At 42.9% G+C, this 21,255-nt stretch overlaps 1 protein-coding gene across 1 annotated transcript in view; it reads left to right on the top strand.

Moving 5' to 3' along the window:
• The first annotated feature begins 2,692 nt into the window (after positions 1-2,692).
• Positions 2,693-21,255, top strand: part of Mnd1 (meiotic nuclear divisions 1) — a 63,635-nt gene continuing 45,072 nt past the window's right edge. The window contains exons 1-4 of the mRNA XM_036191410.1: positions 2,693-2,813; positions 10,106-10,171; positions 12,949-13,006; positions 16,363-16,511. Coding sequence (XP_036047303.1) covers positions 2,811-2,813; positions 10,106-10,171; positions 12,949-13,006; positions 16,363-16,511 — 276 coding nt within the window. The 5' untranslated portion in view covers positions 2,693-2,810. The remainder of the gene's footprint in view (positions 2,814-10,105; positions 10,172-12,948; positions 13,007-16,362; positions 16,512-21,255) is intronic.

Genomic DNA, 21,255 nt, shown 5'->3' with positions numbered 1-21,255 from the left:
CCCTTTCTGGAGCAGCAGGGTTCAGTTAAAGCTATAGTTTATCCGTGCAGAAGTGAGGGGATGGGCAGGGCAGGGAGACAGACGTTTAGTCTTTGACCAGCCTATTGTCTTTATGCCTCATTGTAGTCTAAGCATGCAGAGCACACTAGAGTTTCCACTTAGCAAAGTGGAAATATACAAAGATGAACAACAGAACCTGTACCATTCAGGAGCTCACAGTCCAGTTGATGAAACAGACTCAGACTTAGCAATGTTAAAAGTGCTGTTACACTTGCAAGTATGCAATGACCAAAAGAATACCCAGATACTGTTCTAGTTGCTCGGGGACAGCCCTGGATTCACTCTAGCACTTAAAACAACAACTCCCTAGTCTATGGGCTTGAGACAAATGAATACAGTGCTGGCTACATTATTTATGGGGCCTGGTGTGAGCTGAAAACACAGAGCCCCTTGTTCATGGACAGGGGTCTGAAGAGATGGCTGAAAAGGTGCCTGCTTTGCAGGTATGAAGACCTACTTCCCATCCACAGAGCCATATGAAGTGCTGAGAATGGGCTGTGCATTTATAATCCCAGCCCTGGGGGGACGGAGACAAGCAGACCCTGGGACTTGCTGCCTGGCCATCCTAGCCTACTTGTCTAGGTGTTAAAAGCTAGAGAACTCGGAGAAGCCTTCTAGTGTCACTGGGGTTCCAGTATCCCAAGCCCCTGTTCCACTAACATGGCAACATCCTCCTGACACCGCTAGCTGCTGATGGCTATGGGCCGTTATTGCCAGGTGTCATCCAGGGTACACCAGGTATGCCAGAGTAAGTCTGTGGACATGCTAGCCATCACAGAATAATTGGAGGAAGAGATCAGACCACCAAGACCATCACTGAGAAACGAAAGGAGACATCACTTGGCCTGAGGACTTGTTGGGGCCTGTTTGGCTGAAACAGAATGGGGTGCCAGATTCTAGCCTCCTAGTTAGACCTCAGAAGATTCCCATTTTTGATGAGATAGTACCTCTCATCTTCTTGTGTGGATGAAACTCTTGTTTTCAAATCAGTTAACTCGTCAGCTTTTCCCTCCCATGGTATACAAGACTCAGAACCTGTAATTCCAAAGGTTGGGGATTTTGCAGTTTGTTTATAAGGATTTGTATTTTAAGTACTTAGGACTGACTCCGGTTCTTTTAAAGTATGGATTTAAAAGGCATGCATGAAGTGTTATAAACTGTCTTCCAGAGCCAAGGATCCCCTGCTTACCTGCTCTGTGGAGCACTCAGATTGTCTTGTTTCTTTCCATAAGCTCACACAACTTTGGGGACTTTAACGCAGCCTACTTTACTCATTCGCTGGTCTGTCTGCTATACAATGTAAGTTCTAATCAATGGACGTTTTGCTCAAGCATTTGAATGACTCTTGTGTTCTGGAGTCAGACTTTAAAAATGCATAAATTACGTGTATAGAAGATCAACCTACCAACCCCAACAAACACCTGGAAAACTTTCATACTAAGACTGTACACAGATTTCAGTTCTACTCTAAGATGATCAAAAGGAAAATGACTAAAATTGCTTGTCTCTGTATATAGTTGTTAACTTGATCTAATAAAGCTTATTTTCAATAAAATAACAACAACGATGATAATAATAATAGCATAGGGTGACAGAAAGCCCTTGCTGTCAGGAAGCCCTGACCTGGAATCCCAGGACTGAAAAGGAAACTCAAAAGAATAATTGAAATACAGAGCAAATTAAGAACCCTAGGAAGTGTTAATAACATCTATGTGATGGAAGCTCCATGCCATGTAACTGACAGGGTCACCTCCTCCTTATGCCTGTTGTCATGGTGTGAATATGGCAAGCAGGTTTGTATGATACATACTCATTATAAACCCCCCATTATTGTTTTCCTTTGTAGGAGCTTTGGACATTTTTGCTACTCACCTTCACCCCATCTTATGAAATTAAGGTTTTAATGAAACTCTGAGAGACAGTAACGACTACAACAGTAGTTGTTAGAATAATTTAGAAAGCCCCCACTTACTCTCTGCTAAGCTCTTACAATCAGTAGAACCAGAATACTTACGATTCACTCACAATACAGCACACCGGCACCACTGTGTCTAAGAATTCCTTTTAAGGCTAGGAGCCTTAAAGGCACATGCCTTTCATTTGAAACCAGCTTGGTCTAAAAAACAAGTTCCAGGGCAGCCTGGGTTACACAGAGAAACCCTGTCTCGAAAAGTTAAAACAATAATAATAATAAAAATTAAAATTAAAAAAAATCTTTTATAAACGTACTCACTTCCTGCAGCCAAATCCCCATTTTTTTTTAAGCCAAAAAAACACACTTAAAAGCGAAGACTCAAAGTTGCCTTTTAAAAAGAAAAACAAAAGCCACATTGAACACTTAAGTAGCAAGCAGCTCTGCAACCCCAGAGGCACGGGAAGGGCACAGCAGCCTGCCCTACCCCAGCCCGCACCCGGGGGCCCGACTTTTCCATTCCACGTTCACGCTCGCCAACCCAGCAGGTCCTTTTGGTCTCAGTCCTCTTAGGCTCCTCCCCTCCCCGCCCTGCTCATCATCTCAGGCCCCTCCCCTCAGGCTCCGCCCCCTCCTTGCCCATCATTTCCCAGGTCCCGCCCTTCACCGCGCTGCCTGTCATCTCAGGCCCCGCCCCGGCCCGGTTCCTCCCTCGGCTCCTGCAGCCTTCTCAGGGCCGCCAGGGGTCGTTGCGACCTCCCCCTGCACTTCCTCCGGCCCTTCCCACCCGACGCGGCTGTTGGCGCCAGAGTCAAACCCGGAGGCCGCCGCGCGCACCATGGTAAGAGCGAGCCCGCCACGCGCGCATCCCCGGGCTTCGGGCCGGCGGCGGCGGCGGCGGCGGCGGCGGGGGGTGCGCCTGGCCAGGCCCCGCACTTCCTGCTGCGCCCGAGCCCTGACCGCCGCCCGCGCCGCTCTGGGTCTGAACCCGAGCGTTCTGGAACCGAAGCCCAGAGCCCGGGAAGTGGGGCGGGTCCGCTGAGCCCCCCACGGCGCATGTGTGTGCGCCCGAGTTGACGCCCAAGTTTTCAGCGCCCTTCGGTTCTGCTGGGATTAGAACCCGGGACCTCGTACAGGCCAGGCACGGCGCTCCCCGTCACCCCAGCCGCGGCCCGGCGTAGCCCTGCTGCAGGGATCAGGGCAGTGAAAGTCCCCCTGGCTGGCTCTAAGTCAAGGGCAGGACTCAGCCCGCTCAGCTTCAGGGTGGGGCCGACCCTTGTGTGCCGGCCAGGCCTGGCTTACTCCCGGTCACCTTTATCTTTTCGAACTTAATGACTTTCTGCGCATTAGGTCATTTTCATCCGCCTTCAAAGTTTCCTGCCATGCCTTTCAGCTTCTGGCGACAGAGTATCAGTGTGTCGTTAAAGTGACCCGAGATTTTAATATCTTAATTTAGTTAAGTAGCCGTTACAAAGGGTGGACAAGGATCAGGTTGTAGGGCATTTATTTGAAGAAACTTGCCCAGCTGTAATTATAACTGATAACGGCTTCTTTGTGGTTAAACTAACTACCGGGCCACCTGGGCATAAAATGGCCCAAAGAGCCCCAGGACCAGACTCAAAAACAACCGTGTTGTTAGCAGTGCTTCGCGTTATCATGTTACTCTTTGTAGAATTAAAGTGCCCGACTACAGGAACTATTCATGATTGATGTGCCGGCCTTACCCTCTTACCTAACCCTCTTTATTGGGCCATTGCCTACTGCCAAGGGATGTAATGGCTGTTAACTCTTCACATAGGTACTTGCTATTGTTTTTATAGTAATAAAGATCAAGGAAAACGTTCAGTGTGATTCTGGTCAAAGTTAAACTTTTGACCTCTTTACTAATCCTGGATTAAGAATGATTTTGATTTGACTGGGCTTGTTAGGTAAACAATTGTAAGCATAGGCCTACGGTTTGAAATCGGAGAAAATCAGCTTTGAGAGTGACATGACATCTTTTTAACTTTTCAGAATGTTATTACAAATGACCAACAGGGCTGATATTAGGAATTCTGTAACTACTTATTGGAGAAGATACTTTAGATACAAGGCTCAAAAAAGCACCTTAAAGTACTTCAGTCAAAAAGGAAGTGTCACAGACCTCAGGTGGCTCTGAGTCCCCTTACTCATAGGAAGGCATTGAGGAGATCCCCTCCCCAGTTTTAACTACCGAGTCCTTGTTATTTTTCTTGTTGAGGAAGTCTGTAGCGTCAGTTGGATGCCCTTTTTACGTTAGGTATTTTAAATCTGCCCTTGGTGGTTTCCAGATGTGATCAGTAATAACTATTATAAAAGAGAGAGGAGTAAATCAGCCTGAAAGTAATATAAATGTGTGGCACAATTCATCTGCCTTCCTGGAATGGATTTTACAGATGTTTAGTAGTAAGAGCTTTCCTGAACTGTGTTCCCCAGGACATGCCGTTAGATTCTCGTTGTGTGCCTCTGGGAATTGAAAGGACTTTACAGGTACTGTTTATAAACCAAAATATTAGGAGGTTTGCCCCCAAATTTAGGATCTGTTTTCTTCTGATTTAGCTGCATGATAAAGCCCTAATGAAGGGAGCTGACGGTGCCTTGAATGAATGACATCCTGAGTGGATGTGTGTTGTTGATGTGCATGGCCACACCAAAGACACTATAGCCTCAGGCGTAGATGGATGGCAAAGTCTTTCCAGGGAGACCCAGTACAAGTTTTGACAGTGTGTGGAAAATGTACAACTGTAGCTTTAGTCTCTTCTGGGTGTTTATGGCCTGAAGACTGCTCGCTTACTGAGGCTGTTCTTTGTTACCAAGACTAGCTAAACCTGCCTCCTTGTTCAGATGTATATAATAGCCCAGGCTCCTTGTTTATCTATATGTAATAACCACTGTATTACATGAAGTCACCTGCCTCTCCGTTCAGATGTATATAATAGCCCAGGCTCCTTGTTTATCTATATGTAATAACCACTGTATTACATGAAGTCACCTGCCTCTCTGTTCACTGAACACACTGGGCTTCTGGAGTGCTACGGTTTCTCTATCCCAGAGTCCAGAGCACCCAACCCCAGCTTTCTCTTTGAGCATCCTTCTGTCGTCTATCTTTTCTTCATTCTCTTGCTGTCTTAGTTAGGTCCAAGTCCCTAGAGCCTTGCAAAGGTACACTACTCTAAAGAGATTTCCACCTCTCCCACAGAGCCCTGCCATCCTTGAGGCCCACTAGCATGGGAAGCTTAGCTGGGTGTGAACTTCATTGTTGGCTCAGATACTGCAAGAGAGCAGTGTGGAGGGGATTATAAAACACCCCTGGATTCTAGCTCTGCACCATAAATTTAACAGCAGTTCTACAGCTCCGGAGCTTGTTTACATGGCAGAGTGCTCTGCTTTCTCTCTGCTAGCCAGGTGCTGACTGCTGGCTTTCCTGCTTCTTCAGTCCTCCTGAGCTGTATGTTGGGAGTGTTGTGGGCTTCGGAGCTTGAGCTTGAGCAGCTTGGAGCTGTAGAGTTGGCACCTTCGCTGGTTGTGGTCTTGATGTTCAGGGCTGGCCTGTATGTTTGCTCGACTAACTTACCCGGTCTGCTAAACCCAGAGAGGCCAAAGGGCAGTAGATACTCTGAATTTTCTCAGTCTGCTGAGAGCAATCAACTCTCTTCAGTGCAGTAGATGATGTGATGGAAACGTGGTGCCGTGGGAACAGAGGCTCTGCCTGTGAGTGCAGTGGAGGGAAGTCTTTCTGGAGAGACTGCTCAACTAGGCTTTGGGTGACCTTTTGGAGTGTTGAGTGTGCCAGAGGAGAGATGTTTTAGGTAGAGGAACTGTTTCTACAAGGCACAGAAATGAGAGAATGCTTCCGGTAGAGAATTCTGGAAATAATTTTATTATTACAACCCAAGTTGCATAGTGTTTCACCTTGTTATGGTAAATTTGGGGTGGGGTGGGGAGCTACTCAAAGTAGTAGGTTGGGGTCAAGTGATAGGGGCCCTTCCATATCCTATTAGGGTACTTGGATAATTATGAAAGTTGGGACCATCAAAAGGTTTTAAACAAGGGAGCTGCATAGTCAGATTTGTTTCTTCTGTGGTGTGAAAGCTGAATTTAGAGGACGAGACAAAAGTGTGTCTAGGCAGTTGAAAACAGGTTGCAAGAGATAGCCATGAAGGCTTGAATCCAGGCAGAGGTAATAGGGTAGACCAGGCAGAACATGATGGAGCAATGGTTCTCAACCTGTGGGTCATGACCCATTTGGGGGGAGTCGAATAACCTTTCACAAGGGTCACCTAAGACCATTGGAAAACAAAGATTTTTACATTGTGATTCATAACAGGAGCAGAATTATAGTTATGAAGTAGCAAGGAAAATAATTTTATGATTGGAGATCACCACAACATGAGGAACTATATTAAAGGTCATGGTGTTAGGAAGGTTGGGAACCACTGTATTAGAGAATATTTAAGAACCAGTGTGGACAGAACTTGGTAGTTGGTAAAGAGATGAAGGCACTTAGGATGATGCCTGCCAGGCCTTTGGCATAGGTCAAAAGTGTTTCTGAGACTCTTTAAGTGTACAATAGTAGGTTTGGAGTGTGTAGGAGAAGAGGGATTCAGTTTGGACCACTTGAGTTTGAAGTCTGTCCAGCAGGCAGGTAGATACATGAGATGGAAGTTTAGGAGCATATTCAGGGCCAGACATAAAGATCTGTGGTCTCATCACAGCATTAATTAAAATTAAAGAAGATAAGATCAAAGAAGAGATTTGAGGAGAGGAAGGGCTCAGGATCCCTGGGGAGTGCTGTGTTCCAGAGGGACAGAGGGAAAAAAATGTGAACTTGGAGGCTGCTTACTTATACAAACATGCTCATCAAGAAACACTACATAATCTTGTTGCTGTGGAAATGAGTGAGTTTCTGATTTTACCAGAAGAAATACAGAATGGCATTCCAAGATTCTTTTCTCAAGTGCTGGAGAGTGATGCTTTCTGACAGGGTTTTGGTTGGACAGAATCGGTCTTTATCCTATTATTTCTTAACAAGCAGTTTATTTTCCTATGATCTGTTGTGTAGTAATTTCCTCCAAAGTTAAAACTTTCCATCTTGGAGAAACTCTTTAAGACGTCGGATGTGGAAAGGCAGGTAAGACAGGAGATTTCAGGACAGGATATTCACATGGAGGTGAAGCAACAGTATGGTCTAAGGCAGCAGTTCTCAACTTGTGGGTAGCAACCCTTTGGGGGTCAAATGACCCTTTCACAGGGGTTGCATATCATATATTTACATTACAATTTATAACAGTAGCAAAATTACAGTTATGAAGTAACAATGAAAAAATTTTATGGTTGGGGGGGGTCACCAAACATGAGGAACTGTATTAAAGGGTCGCAGCATTAGGAAAGTTGAGAACCACTGATCTAAGGGGAGGTGAAACACTCAATCCTGCAGGAAGGCTCATTAAATTAAGACAGGAAGTAAACAATTCAAAATAGCTTCCGGAAGTCCCTGAAATTGACCTAGGCAGGGCACTCCCATAGAGTATATAAGCAGTAAAGACAGCAGAGTCACTCTCAGGCAAGCCCAGCAGCTGGAAGCGAGCAGGGACGGGTGTAGTAACCTAGAAGAAAGAAGGCCAGGTTAGCTGCCTGGAAGAGGCTCACACTAAGACACTCTGAAACCTGTTGGGGTTCTGCAGGCTGTCTACTGTGCTCCAGGTTATCAGTTTTATGGACTGTCACACATGTTAGGGTGGGCTTTGGTGGTGCAGCTATCTTTGAGTCATTTCTGCTCCTGTAAATCCTTATATATTCCAGTAACTAACCCCAACTGTGGGGACCCACAGAGGCTTCCTAGTGAGACCTTCCTCAGGGTCAGAGAATCTAAGCTTGCTTTACTCAGCAGTGCTGCGTAAAGTGATGATTTGACCACAGGCGTGGTTACTAGGTGTTTGAAAGGGTCTACATTTTCATGTACATTGTGCTTTGATCTAGCAAGGGGGAGGTCTTTTGCCTCTCCCTTGGCATATTATAAAAAGCCCTTTTGAATAAAGGACAAGGCTGTTGGGTATTGACCCAGGTCCTCCCGAAGCTATCCTGTGTGTCTGTCTTTCTCCTCATCGTCTAGGTCTATCTATCTAGTATTTCTTCATTCCTCTCTCCTCCACCCAAGAATCCTTTGAAAGGTGGGAGCTGGTCAGAGCTGGTCTCCCACAGTCCCCCACACCCAACAAAACTCATGGGTTCACCAAGTTGGACTTGGGTGGTGTCCCTATTTTGATCTGTCATCTGTTCTCTATTGGTTGTGAATAGACACTTGTTCGTGTTTACCAAGGAAACAATATGATCCTGTGCAGTTTTTGAGAAGGATGCAAAACACTTCCATTTTAGGGCCGGTGAGATGCTCAATGGGTACCGTGCTCGTTCTAAGCCTGACTACCTGAGTTCAATCCCTGGAACCACACAGAGGAAGGAGAAAGCCAACTTTGGAAGGCTTTCCTCTGACCTCTACATGTGGTCCATAGCATCCCGTACCCCCAAAATAAATAATAAATAAATCCCTAATCCCAGACAAGTGATGTTTCTCACACTGTTTGTTTTTCTTGTAATTATTGCATTAAAGATGTTTGGCTCCTCTTTTAGTTTAGTTTGAATGTAAGTTGATATGTACTATATATAATATATAATAATAGTTATATCTCAGTTACATACTGCTTATCTTATTTTAAATTAGATGAAGATTTACAGGTATTTACAGGCTTCCATTTTCTATCTGGATGGGTTTTTTTCTTACTTGAGCTTACATGCTGCTACCACCATTCATTTTCTTTCTATTAAAATATTAAAAATATTAAAGAACTTATGTATATGGATGTTTTGCCTGTGTGTATGTCTGTACACCATGTGTATGCCTACGGCCCAGGGAGGCCAGAAGAGAGGGACAGATGTCCTGGGACCGGAATTACAGACAGAGCCAGCATGTGAGTGCTGGAAATTGAACCCTGTCCTCTGGTTTTTAACTGCTCAGCTTTCACAAGCCCCTGCTACCTACCATTCTTACACTCCAGTTTAACTCTGACCTTGTCCCTCCTCAGCTTTAGAAAGTCCTCAGCACTTAGTCATTGTATTGGTAGGATCCACTCTCTTCCGGGTTAGCCTCGGTAATCTGTCTCCAGACGACTTTTTGAATTGTATCTTTTTTTTTAATCCCTCCTCACAGTCCAAACAATAACTGTCTCAGTGCCTGACTTGTGCGTCCCTAACACAGCCTCTACATGGGATCTGCACAAGACGCCCCGCCCCCCTTCCCAGTTTGACCAGATCCTTTTCATCTCTAGCCTTCTAGATTAACATGCCTCCTTTCCCCAGTGGGACTAATCAGTTCCATCCTGGGCATTTATGCAACAAATTGTGCATGTAGCTGTTCATTGGTTATAAGTGGCTGTCTGTTTTCTTTCAAAAGGTAAGCCTTTTGAAAGTTAATACAGTGGCTTTTCATTGGTTCATTTTATAAATACTAAATTTCTGCAAAGGGTGTAGTGACATACCCCTTTATTTATTTATTTGTTTGTTTATTGTTTTTCAAAACAGGGTTTCTCTGTATAGTTTTGGTGCTTTTCCTAGAGCTTGCTCTGTAGACTAGGCTGGCCTCGAACTCACAGAGATCTACCTGGTTCTGCCTCCCAGAGTGCTGGGATTAAAGGTGTGTGCCGCCGCCGCCGCCGCCGCCGCCGCCACCACCACCACCACCACCACCACCACCACCACCACCACCACCACCAGGCCAACATACACCTTTAATCCCAGCACTGGGAGACAGAGCAGCAGGTGGCTTGCTGAGTTCAAGGCCAGCCTGGTCTACTCAAGGACAGCCAGAGATACACAGAGAAACCCTGTCTCAAAAAACCAAAGTAAACTTTCCACAAAGAGTTATTGCTGTCACTGTGTAGGAAGAGTGACCATCCCTACTTAGAGGGCTGTTGAAGGTGAGTGTTTAGGCCAGCCTTGAGGGACAAACCTGTCGATATTAGAGAAAATCACAGAGCTGTTAAGATAATGTTGAATGCCCAGTTGTTGTCAAATGCTAGTTTAAAACTGCAGCTTTTAATGCTTTTTTGTTTTATGCTTTAGTCAAAGAAAAAAGGACTGAGTGCTGAAGAAAAGAGAACCCGTATGATGGAACTGTTTTTTGAGACAGTAAGTTATTCCTGTAATGTTGTTAGTACTTTGTATAATTTTTATGTTAAGTGTATTTTCACACTATGTTGTGTATTTTTCTGTGATGTAATTTAATGTTAATGGTCTCTTTGTTAGGGACCCATACTGGTGCCCCATATCTTGAGGGGCAGATAAAATTCTCCAGTGTTTTTGGCTCTTCTGAGCTGTGGAATAGGAAAGAGCTATATCTCCTTACTCATGGTCTTTTATCCAGACTGCCCTATAGACTGATACTGGAATTCTCTTTCTGAGTTGTATATTTGATTATGACCTCTTTTTCTGAAATAACTTTTTTACTGAGTGCTGCCTATCTCCAGGCATATAGTATAGGTTTTCTCATTTCAACAGTGGGCAGTCCTGGGGGTAAGGCCTGTGGTCCTCAGCTTTGCTTTCCAGCTGAGGACTCCCGAGGCAGAGAGTCTGAAGCCTCCAGGGTCTCAGAAAACAAGAGTGGACATTATCCAGGTTTAAGCCAAGGAGGACCACCTAGTTTCACAGGGAGCACCGAAATCCTTGCTTTGTGTTTACAGTCTGTCTATGCATTATGATGATACCCAGGACTCCCTAACTCATTCCAGAGGCATGTGCCAGTCCTAAGGGAAAATAAAGTTTCAGCTTCACTAAGTGGCAGAGTTCAAAACTAGGCTCTAGGCCCTACTTTTTTACCATGTTCCTGCACATGGTCCTTTCTTTCGTAAAGAAGTCCAGCTGGCGGTGGTGGCGCACACCTTTAATCCCAGCATTCAGGAGGCAGAGGCAGGTGGATCTCTGTGAGTTTGAGGCCAGCCTGGTCTACAGAGTGAGTTCCAGGACAGGCTCCAAAGCTACAGAGAAACCTGTCTTGAAAAAAACCAAACCAAACAAAAAGAAACAAGTTCAAACAGACTTTTTACCCCCAATACCTTTTTATGGCCTTTATTCCACTGGCTGTTTTCATCCTGTGCAGATAGGGAAGATGGTACAATCAGATATTATGTTGATAAAAGTCCTTTGCATTTGATAATGCAGATTCTCAGTTGTGTTAAAATATTGAGGACTTAAAAAACTAGTCTATCCTTTATGTTTTAAAGCCAGTGCAAGACTGTCATTGAGAAGATGAAGTCTGGTTCAGTTTTTTTTCTTTGGCGGTGTTGAAATTTTTTTCCTATGGTCTTGGAGCAAGAACAGACTTAATTTCTTCCAGGCAGTGGAAACTCAAGAAAGTAGTCAGTGGGTGATTTTTTTTATTTAGTATTGATTGTCTCAAATACCAAAGTTGGCCATTTCCCATTTTAAAATGTTCACCTTCACCCTTCAATGGCATTTTGACACTAAAGACTAACACTAATGACTAGCTGTTCCAAGATGTTCCATGATGAATTTTGTCTGCGGAGATAATAATTAATTCTGTTAGTTGGTTTTGTTCAATTGATGTGTTCCTGTTCTTCACATTTTGATACTGTATGTTGCTGCATACTTACTTCATCTGTCAGCTTTTGGGATAGAATTAAAAGTGTAACAGTGAACTTTGGAAACGTAATGGAAAGCATTTCATCTGTTTTCTCCTGAATGAGACACCATATATCTGGGATCCAGACTGATGTCAAATGTTGGTAAATATTAGACATTAGCCCTTCAGCAATTCAGAAAAGGTCAATATTATGGTCCAAGGTTGAAAAGCATGATTCTGGAATTCAGTTTCTGGAATTTGGATTCTAATTACATTGTTGATAAGTAAAATTCCAACAAACTCAAACACTTCTAACACAAACATTCCACACCATCAGTTATAGAATTTGGCATTAGATATGGATGGCCCTTCTCAAAGACAGTATCATGGCTAAATGTTCACTATGAGGTATTAAGTAGAAAATGCAAAATCTGGAAGAATATTGCTATATGATTATGTATGTTAATGGTAAGATTATGTTTTATAGTCTGTTTTCTCAGTTACCTCTGGTGAATGTGTCTCACCTTCTGAATTAGAAAACTTACTAGCTAAGAACTGTGTACCTGCTAATTATGACTGCTGGCTAAGCACCGTGTGCCATGCTGCCCCTAGTCGTGAGTGGTTCACCTTTCAAAACGTTCATGACCGCTCATGAAGAGCCCGCAAATGCATCCGTCATCTTGCTCCTTTATCCATTCATCAGTTCTTTTTGTTTTGGACACACAATGTATATTCTAGGTTCCAGAGCTCTTTGTCAGATATTTTTGCAGATAATGTTTTCTTCTAGATTTGTTATTTAAAATTTTTTATGTGCATGAATGTTGGCCTTCATGTATGTATGTGTACCATATGTGTGCCTGGTACCCACAGAGGCTAGAAGGGGCCACCAGATCCCTTGAACCACCATGGGGGTATTGGGAACTGAATTAGGGTCCTCTGTAAGAGAGCTTAATGCTTTTAACCACAGAGCCATCTCTCCAGCCCTCTTTTGATTTTCTTAACATCAGAAAGTCAGAGCAGCTCATTATCTGATGGCACAGATTACCTTCCAGAGTTATTCCTGTTTCAATGAGAAGATGGCTTTTGTTGTTGTTGTCCAGTCATGAGTAGACAGCTGTGCTCATGTCGAAGTATATCCACCTTAAGTTCTGTGGATGACATTGAATGAGATACAGCATTTCTTATAGTTCTAAAATACTCAATTCTAGTACATTATTCATTTGTAGACATAGCTTTTTGATGCTATGTTTTATGAACATGGTTATGGTAAATATAAATAGTAGAAAGTAATTATGTGTTTTTCACCTTTGTAAACCCTTTTAACTAGAAAGATGTATTCCAACTAAAAGACCTGGAGAAGCTTGCTCCCAAAGAGAAAGGCATCAGTAAGTATTAAAGAGATGGTGGATGGTGGGGACTTGGGGAACCTGGGACTCAGTCTTTCCTGCAGTGGTCTTTCCCTTTATGGACGATGCAAACATCTAGAAGTGAGTATATTTGTAAAAGCCTCATGTGACACTTCTTAGCCATCAATCAGTTCCTGTGTTTGGATCCTCTGCCACAGAACAATTAAAAGGAAATACATATACCTTTACCCATATGCACACTTATTTTATAGTTTATTTCTATAGGCATAAAAATTGTTTAATACTTTGTAGCATTTGTCAAATGTGACTTGGTGTCTTTACGTAGTGTAGTAGTTTCATAAGACTGTATCAACAATTGACTATGAATTTGATAGCTTAAAGAAACAAACTTATTTTCTCTGAGCTCTAGGGACAAAAGGCTAACATGAAAGTATAGGCAGGGTTGGTTCCCTTGGAGACTGAAGTACAGGTGCTTTTCATCTTGATTGTAATTGTAGTTTTTAGTGGCATTTGTTTGCCATTCTGACTTCCCATTTCTATGGCTGAATACCTGACAGACAGCTTCAAAGAAGGATTTGGATTTGCTCACGGTTTCAGAGGTCTTTTTTTCAGGAAGACAGGTAGAGCAGAGCAGCTCCCATCACTGATCTAAGGAAGGAAAAGTTGTAATCTTTCTGTTCTAAAGTCACCAATATAAACATTTTGGTTCATTTTGAAGTTTTGTCATTGTATGTATGTAAAGATCTGTCATGCCATGAGGGATCCGAGCTGCATATGCAGTTTTGTGTTTGTGGTTGTTTTTTGTGTGTGGTAGGGGAGTGAGTGTGCTGGGGACTGACCCAGGGCCTCACACTTTTAGGCTGGGATTCCACCATGGAGCTTCATCTTAGTTATGTATCTTTTTATGTAACATCATCTGCATGTGCATATCACTTGCTTTGGAAGATGAATTCCATCCTATGACCACCCATCAAACTTGCTTAGTTGGTCACCTATTGTTGACCTTGTTGACCATCAGATTGTCTACAAATACTGCATTGTATAATTAACATGTTCTCTGCTCTAGACTGAGCAGTGTTCTTCCCCAGTTCATATGTTGACTCTCCAACCCTTCTGGAAACAGGACTTTCACATTAAGTTAAAAGCTGAGTGTAGTGATACACATATGTAGTCACAACACTTGGAAATCATGAGTTTGAGTTAGCTTGAGCTCCATGGTGAGAGACTGTCACAGTCAAATGCGGAAACAAATGATTATGTGATGTTTCAAAAGTAGGGCTCTAATTTTAAGACAGGAAGAGAGAGAGAGAGAGAGAGAGAGAGAGAGAGATCTTGAGAGATCGAGAGATCTGTGTATGTCTCTTAAGGAAAGGCCACTCATAGCAAGAACATAGACATCCACACAGCAGGCAAAGCATCCTCACTGGTGACTGAATTGGACACTGTCTTGCCCTGGTTGCTAGAACTGTTGGAAAGGGGAACTGAACACAGGGCTTCACTCTTCTTAAGCCAATGCTCTCTGGCTGTATCTTAACTGCTGTTTAATCACCTGGTCTATGGGTTTGGTTATGGAACCCAAGCAAACCAAAGCTCTGTTCATACATGTTTCTTCACCTCTCATGTTACTTTAGAAGACTATATCTGTAAAAGTAAAACAGAAAATAAAGGCTTGTGTAGTTCTCAGAATTTAAAACATGTATTCTTAAATTGCTTTCAGGAAAGGCTTGGCCAGTTTATGTTCACACTAACTTTGCATTTCTTTTCAGTATTGGGGCTTGTAGCCAGGGTTCTGTGCATGCTAGGCAAGCACTCTGTCATTGGGCCTCATTACCCACTCTCTTCGTTTTCAGAATCCTTTGACTTTCATTTCACTTGTACTTTATGAGTAGAGTTGAATGTTTTGCACATTTGGTGTCAATTTTATTTATGAGATCTTTACATTTTAAATAAATGTTATAGCTAGAGATCTACTCTCGGGAAAATTTAAATGGATATTAAAATAAGGATATAGTTTTTGGTACATAGAAAATAAGCATTATTAATAGATTCTGGTTTTAAATCTTAGCTCTAACTATTGGAGCTAGTTTGTTTCTTTATTGTTTAATCTTTCACAACTTTTAGTTTTCTTAGCTGAATATCATGCATGTTCATTTTGAGGGAAAATGAACTAAAAATTGCCTGCTCTCTGCTATCTGAACTACTGTCACATTAACACACATGCAGTCTTCTCACTCCTCTACATTATGCATTCTATACAATGCGACATGTATTTATCCATATCATTAAAATGGTTGTATAACATTGCATTGTGCTTTTATAAACCCAGTTATTGGGCTAGTTTTCACTTTGTTTTGCTGCTGATAAGAATGCTTTGGCAAACATGTATATCCATCTTCCTGCTCAATGGCTGAGTTTATAAAAGGGAAATTTCTTCAGAAAGGAAAGACATCCATCTACAGCTTTAGAGACATACTTCCATGGTTTATGCCCATATTGAGAATATAGTTTTCTGGAGTCCTTTCTTCTGTCTTTGGATGTTTTAATTTGATAGTCTAGGGGGCATGCTGTCTGTCTTGGTTTGGCTTCAGTTTAGAGTGGATTGAAAAGGTAGGGGTGGAGCTTAGTTGGCATGTCCAAAGCCTAGTACTAAAAAAGTAAAATAAAGTGAAGTTGTAGCTGAAATACATTGAGCATGATTATTTATAGACCACTTTTATTTATTTTTAAATTAGCATGCAAAGTGACAGGTTTGCCTCTGGCCTGTGATGTGTACCCCAGTTTGGTTAGGCCTCCTTCCTCCCCATAGCCCTGACCCCTCAGAGTACTAGACTGTTTACCCCACTGTCTGCCTTTCCACCTCCATGTCACTGTGTCCTTATACTGTTTGCCTTCTTTCTTCCAGTCTCTGTTTTTCTTCTCTCATGGGTCCCTTTCTATTTCATGACCTCTGCCCACCCTTGCTTCCACATAAGCACACTAGATCTGTGTGTAAGGAAGGACATGCGGCCAGGCAGTGGTGGCGCACGCCTTTAATCCCAGCACTCGGGAGGCAGAGCCAGGTGGATTTCTGTGAGTTCAAGGCCAGCCTGGTCTAAAGAGTGAGATCCAGGACAGGCATCAAAAACTACACAGAGAAACCCTGTCTTGAAAAAAAACAAAAATAATAATAATTAAAAAAAAAAAAAAAAAAGGACACGCGATGTTTGCCTTTGAGAGCCTGGGTTACCTCACTTTTTATGCACATGTAGATGCCTGTTGATAGTGTTATCTTCCTTTTTTAGCTCTTAAGTGCTCTGCAAGTGTTTCTTTGGTTACTTGCTTTTGAATTTTTCCTATGATGCTGCTTACCGTGAGTCTTGAACATTCCTCCCCAGCTGCCATGTCAGTGAAAGAAGTCCTGCAGAGCCTGGTAGACGATGGCATGGTTGACTGCGAGAGGATTGGAACTTCCAATTACTACTGGGCTTTTCCAAGCAAAGCTCTTCATGCCCGGAAACGCAAGCTGGAGTCTCTCAACTCCCAGGTAAGGCACCACTGTTGTGAAGAGGCGTGCTTGGTGACACGGGCGTGTTTCCCTAATCCTTTCTCCATTCAGTGCTTTCTCTTAAACCTTAGAATACGTTATTATTTGGGCTCAGAGTTTAAAGAAAATCACCACCTCTTCCTCACAAAGAGTATATCTAGGGAATAGCTCAGCGATAGATGCTTCCCTAGCTTGCACAAGGCCCTGGGTTTCACTCCCAAAAGCCTCAAACATAAGAACACAAGCCATAAAGTGACCTTAGCATACTTCACCTTTTATTTTCCTACATTGTTATATTTTCTTCTAGTATTTCAATATTAGAAGAAAATCAATAGGTTCTGGGAGGGCAGTTTCAGATTTAGGTTTGTGGAAGACTTGATGGGAAAGTAGAGAGGACTCCTAGTCTGTCCCTTCCTCCTCATTCCCTGTTGCTTGTGTTACTGTATTATTATATATGTTTGCGTCACATATTGTTACTGTATGTCTGTACATGATAGTTGGTAAGCCAGCTTTGATACCTTGTTAGCCAGAGCCTGCCAAGTCCAGGGCTCACTGTTTGGTATTTTAGTGGTGTTTTTTCCCTCTGTGTGTATGTGCATGTCCTGTATGTATGGATGAGCATGTGTGTGCATGTCCTATGTGTATGGGTTCACATGTGTGTGTATCCTATGTGTATGGATGCACATGTGTCTGCACGCATGTCCTATGTGTATGGATATGCATATGTGTATGTGTCCTATGTGTATGGGTTCACGTGTGTGTGTCCTGTGTGTATGGATGCACATGTGTGTGCGTGCATGTCCTTTGTGTATGGATGTGCATGTATGTATATACGTGTGTGTGTGTGTGTGTGTGTGTGTGTGTGTGTGTGTGTAGAGACTGAAGGACAGCCTTCAGTGTTCTCAAGAATGCTGTCACCTCCTATTGAGACAGGGTTTTTATTGACTAGAACTCAATAATTAGGCTTGCCAGGTAGTCCCAGATATCCCCCTGTCTCTACCTGCCCAGTGCTAGGTTTGCAAGCATGTACTCGGCATAGTTTTACATGAGTCTGGGTATGCAATGAGGTCCTGTGCTTTGCTTTACTTTGATTTATTTATTTATTTTTGATTTTGCTTGTTTGTTTTGAGACAAGGTCGCGTGTAACTTGAGCTAGCCATAAACTTGCTTTGCACTGGAGGATGGCTATTTGACTCACAATTATTCCGCTTTCACCTCCCAAGTGTTGGGATTATAAATGTGTGCTGCTACCCTACAGACTTCGACAGCTGCATGATGACATGTGTCCACAATTACAGTGTCCTACAGAGTAGTTTCACTGCCCCAAACTCCTCTGTAACTCTTACTCATTTTCCAGCCTTCGGCTTCCAGAAACCACTGACATTTTTCCTTTTAAGACCGGATCTTTGTGTAACCCAGGCTGCCCTCACACTTGCAGCCTGGCCTCAGTCAGCTGACCGTTTTTATGTCTTTTTTGGTTTTTCGAGACAAGGTTTCTCTGTGTAGCTTTGCGCCTTTCCTGGAACTCACTTGGTAGCCCAGGCTGGCCTTGAACTCACAGAGATCTGCCTGGCTCTGCCTCCCAAGTAGTGGGATTACAGGTGTGGGCCACCACTGCCCGGCTGTTTTTATGTCTTTACAGTTTTCATTTTCAAACTTTCATGTGACTGAAATCATGCACAGTGCGGCCTTCACAGAGTGGCTTCTTGCACTTAACAAGAAGTATTTAAGGTTCCATTATGTCTTTTGGGGCTTAACATTTAATTTTCTTCTTAACTGTTGAATGCATTTTACCATGTTAAATATACCTCAATATACCCATTGAGCTGTTGGACATCTTGGCTGCTTCCAGGTTTTACAGTTATGAATAAATCTGCTGCAAACCTTTGTGTGCATGTTTTTGTGTAGTGCTTTCATCTTATTTGGGCATTACCAAGGATCATCGTTTCTGGATTGTATGAATACGGTTTTGTTTAGAAGAAATCAGAGTCCCTTCCGGTGTAAATGTACTATATTGCATTTCCGTCTGCCGAGGCTGAGTGTCCTCTCATTGTACAGTGGCATGAGCATTAGATGATGTGAGTGTTTGTCTCTTAGCATTTAATGAACATGTATTTCATTGTTTTCTGTTTGCAGTTCCCTGATAACATGGTATGGAGGTTCTTCTTATGTGTGCAAGCTACGTGTATGGGAGGAGGTGTGATTTATTTTAGTCTTTTGCCTACTTTTCATACATTTCTTTTTCAGTGTTGACTTGTAAAACTCTTGTATTTTTAAGTTTTTATTTCTTTTTCCTAAAATCCTGTCTCTGCTTGAGTCCAGTGATTGAAGTATTTTATAATGCTAAGGTGGCATTACTGTTTTCTGTTGTTGTTGTAATTTTTATCTGGAATTTTTTTTCTTTTTGGCATATTTCCTTATTCTGTATCATTTGATTAGGAAGTCCCGTGACACAATATTGTTTTTGTTTCCATGGTACAGTCTATGCCCATGAATTGTTACCATTTAGCATTATTGGAACCAGTTCTCTGCAGCTGAATTTCTTGTGCTGCACGCATATGATTAGGACGTTAGCTGTTGGGTGAGTGTGATCTCAACACGTGAAGTTCTTAAAGATGAGTAAAAACATCTTAAATGGTGTTAGCTGGTAATGCATGTAGACTAGGGTTAAAGGCTTTTCATTTATTGAGATGGCAACAATGAGAAGACATACATAGGATTACAATGTTAACTTCAAACCATAAAAAGAAAGTCCTGTGTTAGCACAGGCCTCTTTACAACACTTTTATTCTTGACTGTGTCCAGCTCCTTCGGGTCTGCCCCCTCCCTTATACTCCCAAGCTTAGATATATATGAAGATAAATATCCAGTTGTGTTAGAGACATTCATTATTTTTTAACTTACTTGAAAAATTTAAAAATTTCTGGTGTGTGTGCGTGCACATGTGCATATACAAGTTTGTGTGCAGAGACCAGAGGAGGATGTCGGATATCCTCCTCTGTCTCTTTGCACTTTGGTCCCTTGCAGTGATGGAGTCTTACTGAGCCAGAAGCTTGCTTGGGCAAACATTGGTCAATAGAGGGTAGAGGCTTTGTTTTAAAGATACATTTGTATGTTTAGACCTACTGGAAAGAGATGGAAGTAAATGAAAGGTTTAGTTGTGAAGTTACATGATGATAGACAGGAAGGTGCTTTTCTGATGACAGTAACTAGGAGGTTATTGCAGTTACATGGTTAAGAAATAGGGCCTGCAATGAGAAGCTACCTCGAACTCACTAGGATAGCTAACAGAAGGCAGGCTGCATGTCTGCATTCCCAACAGTTGGGGCAGTGAGGCAAGAATGGGCTCTGGCTTTGGTCCCGTCCCCCCCCCCCCCGACATACACACAACCCCCACTAGAGAATGACACATTGGCAGTGAAATGGAGAAATCAGAGAGTGTAAGCACTGTTGGTGGGAAAATGCAGCAGTTGTTATGCTTTGGACCTGAAATGTGCCCAGTGGGCTCATGTCTGAAACATGTTCTTAGCTGGTAGAGTCCTAGGAAGCCTTGGAACCTTTAGGAGGAAGAGCCTACCTGACAGAAGTAAACCAGCCGGGGCCAGCCTCTGAAAGCTGTGAGAGTTCCTGGGTCCAGCCCTGTTCTGTATCCGTTATGCTATGGTGTGACGAGCCTCCCGATACCACAGTATGAGCTACTGTACATGCATTCCCTGCCACGATGGACTGGACCTACAGAATGAGTCTTCCCTCCCTGAGGTTGTCTCTGTCAGGTCTTGTTGTCCACAGTGACAGGAAGACAGCTCATCCAGTGGTGCAGCCATTATAGAAACCATTTTCTAGTTTCTCAGAAATTTACAACAAATGAATATGTGAGTCAGTAAGTGTGTCTCTTGGTTGTATCCAAAGACTTGAAAATATAATATTGGAAAGGTTTTTGTAACGCGTGGTCAGAGCAGAATTACCTATTTATATTTAGTAAAGGTGGCAGCCACCCAAACATCTGCCAAGGGAATGTGGAAATGGGGTATAATTCATTGTAGAAAGGAATAAATTCTGATACACAGTACAATGTGGATGAGCCCTAAAGATATGCTAAGTGAAATAAGCCAGCTATAAAACAACAAATAGTGTATAATCCCACATGTATCATGGCAGAAGTGCGTCATGAGCAAGGGAGCAAACAGGAGAGAAGGCCTGGGCCCACAATGCCTTTGGAGGGCGCACCCCCAGTGATCTCAGTTCCTTCCATCAGGCCCACCTACTAAAGGTTCTACCCCTGCCTTGAATCCACCTTTCACACATGGCCAGGTCTAAACTACTGCACATTCTTAATTCTTTTTTAAACCTTACTGCATTTTCCTGTCTTGATTTTGTTGTTCTTGCTTTTATCACTCTTTCAAATTTAATTTTCTCCATCTGTTCTTAGCCAGATTCTCAACACCTCTGAGAAACCATCTTAACCCTTAGCTCACAGGTGCTTGTTCTTTAAGCTTGTGTTAAGGTCTCACCACAAATGCCGTATGTGGTTTTGATGTGCATTGCTGGTACCCTGTGTAGTAAACGTGATCTGCTTAGTCCTTGCTAATGTTGTGTGCACTCTGTTGAGGGGACAGTGTGTGTAAAACATGCTCCTTTTCCTAGGTGATGTAAGAGAAAGACTAACTTCAATTTCCTGAGAAAGTTTTCATTTTCTTTACAAAGGCAAATCTCAGTCTCTCTCTCTTTCTCCCCCCCCCCCACT

The sequence above is a fragment of the Onychomys torridus genome, chromosome 6, assembly GCF_903995425.1.
Source record: "Onychomys torridus chromosome 6, mOncTor1.1, whole genome shotgun sequence".
NCBI lineage: Eukaryota > Metazoa > Chordata > Mammalia > Rodentia > Cricetidae > Onychomys > Onychomys torridus.
This window is presented reverse-complemented; position numbering and strand designations above follow the sequence as displayed.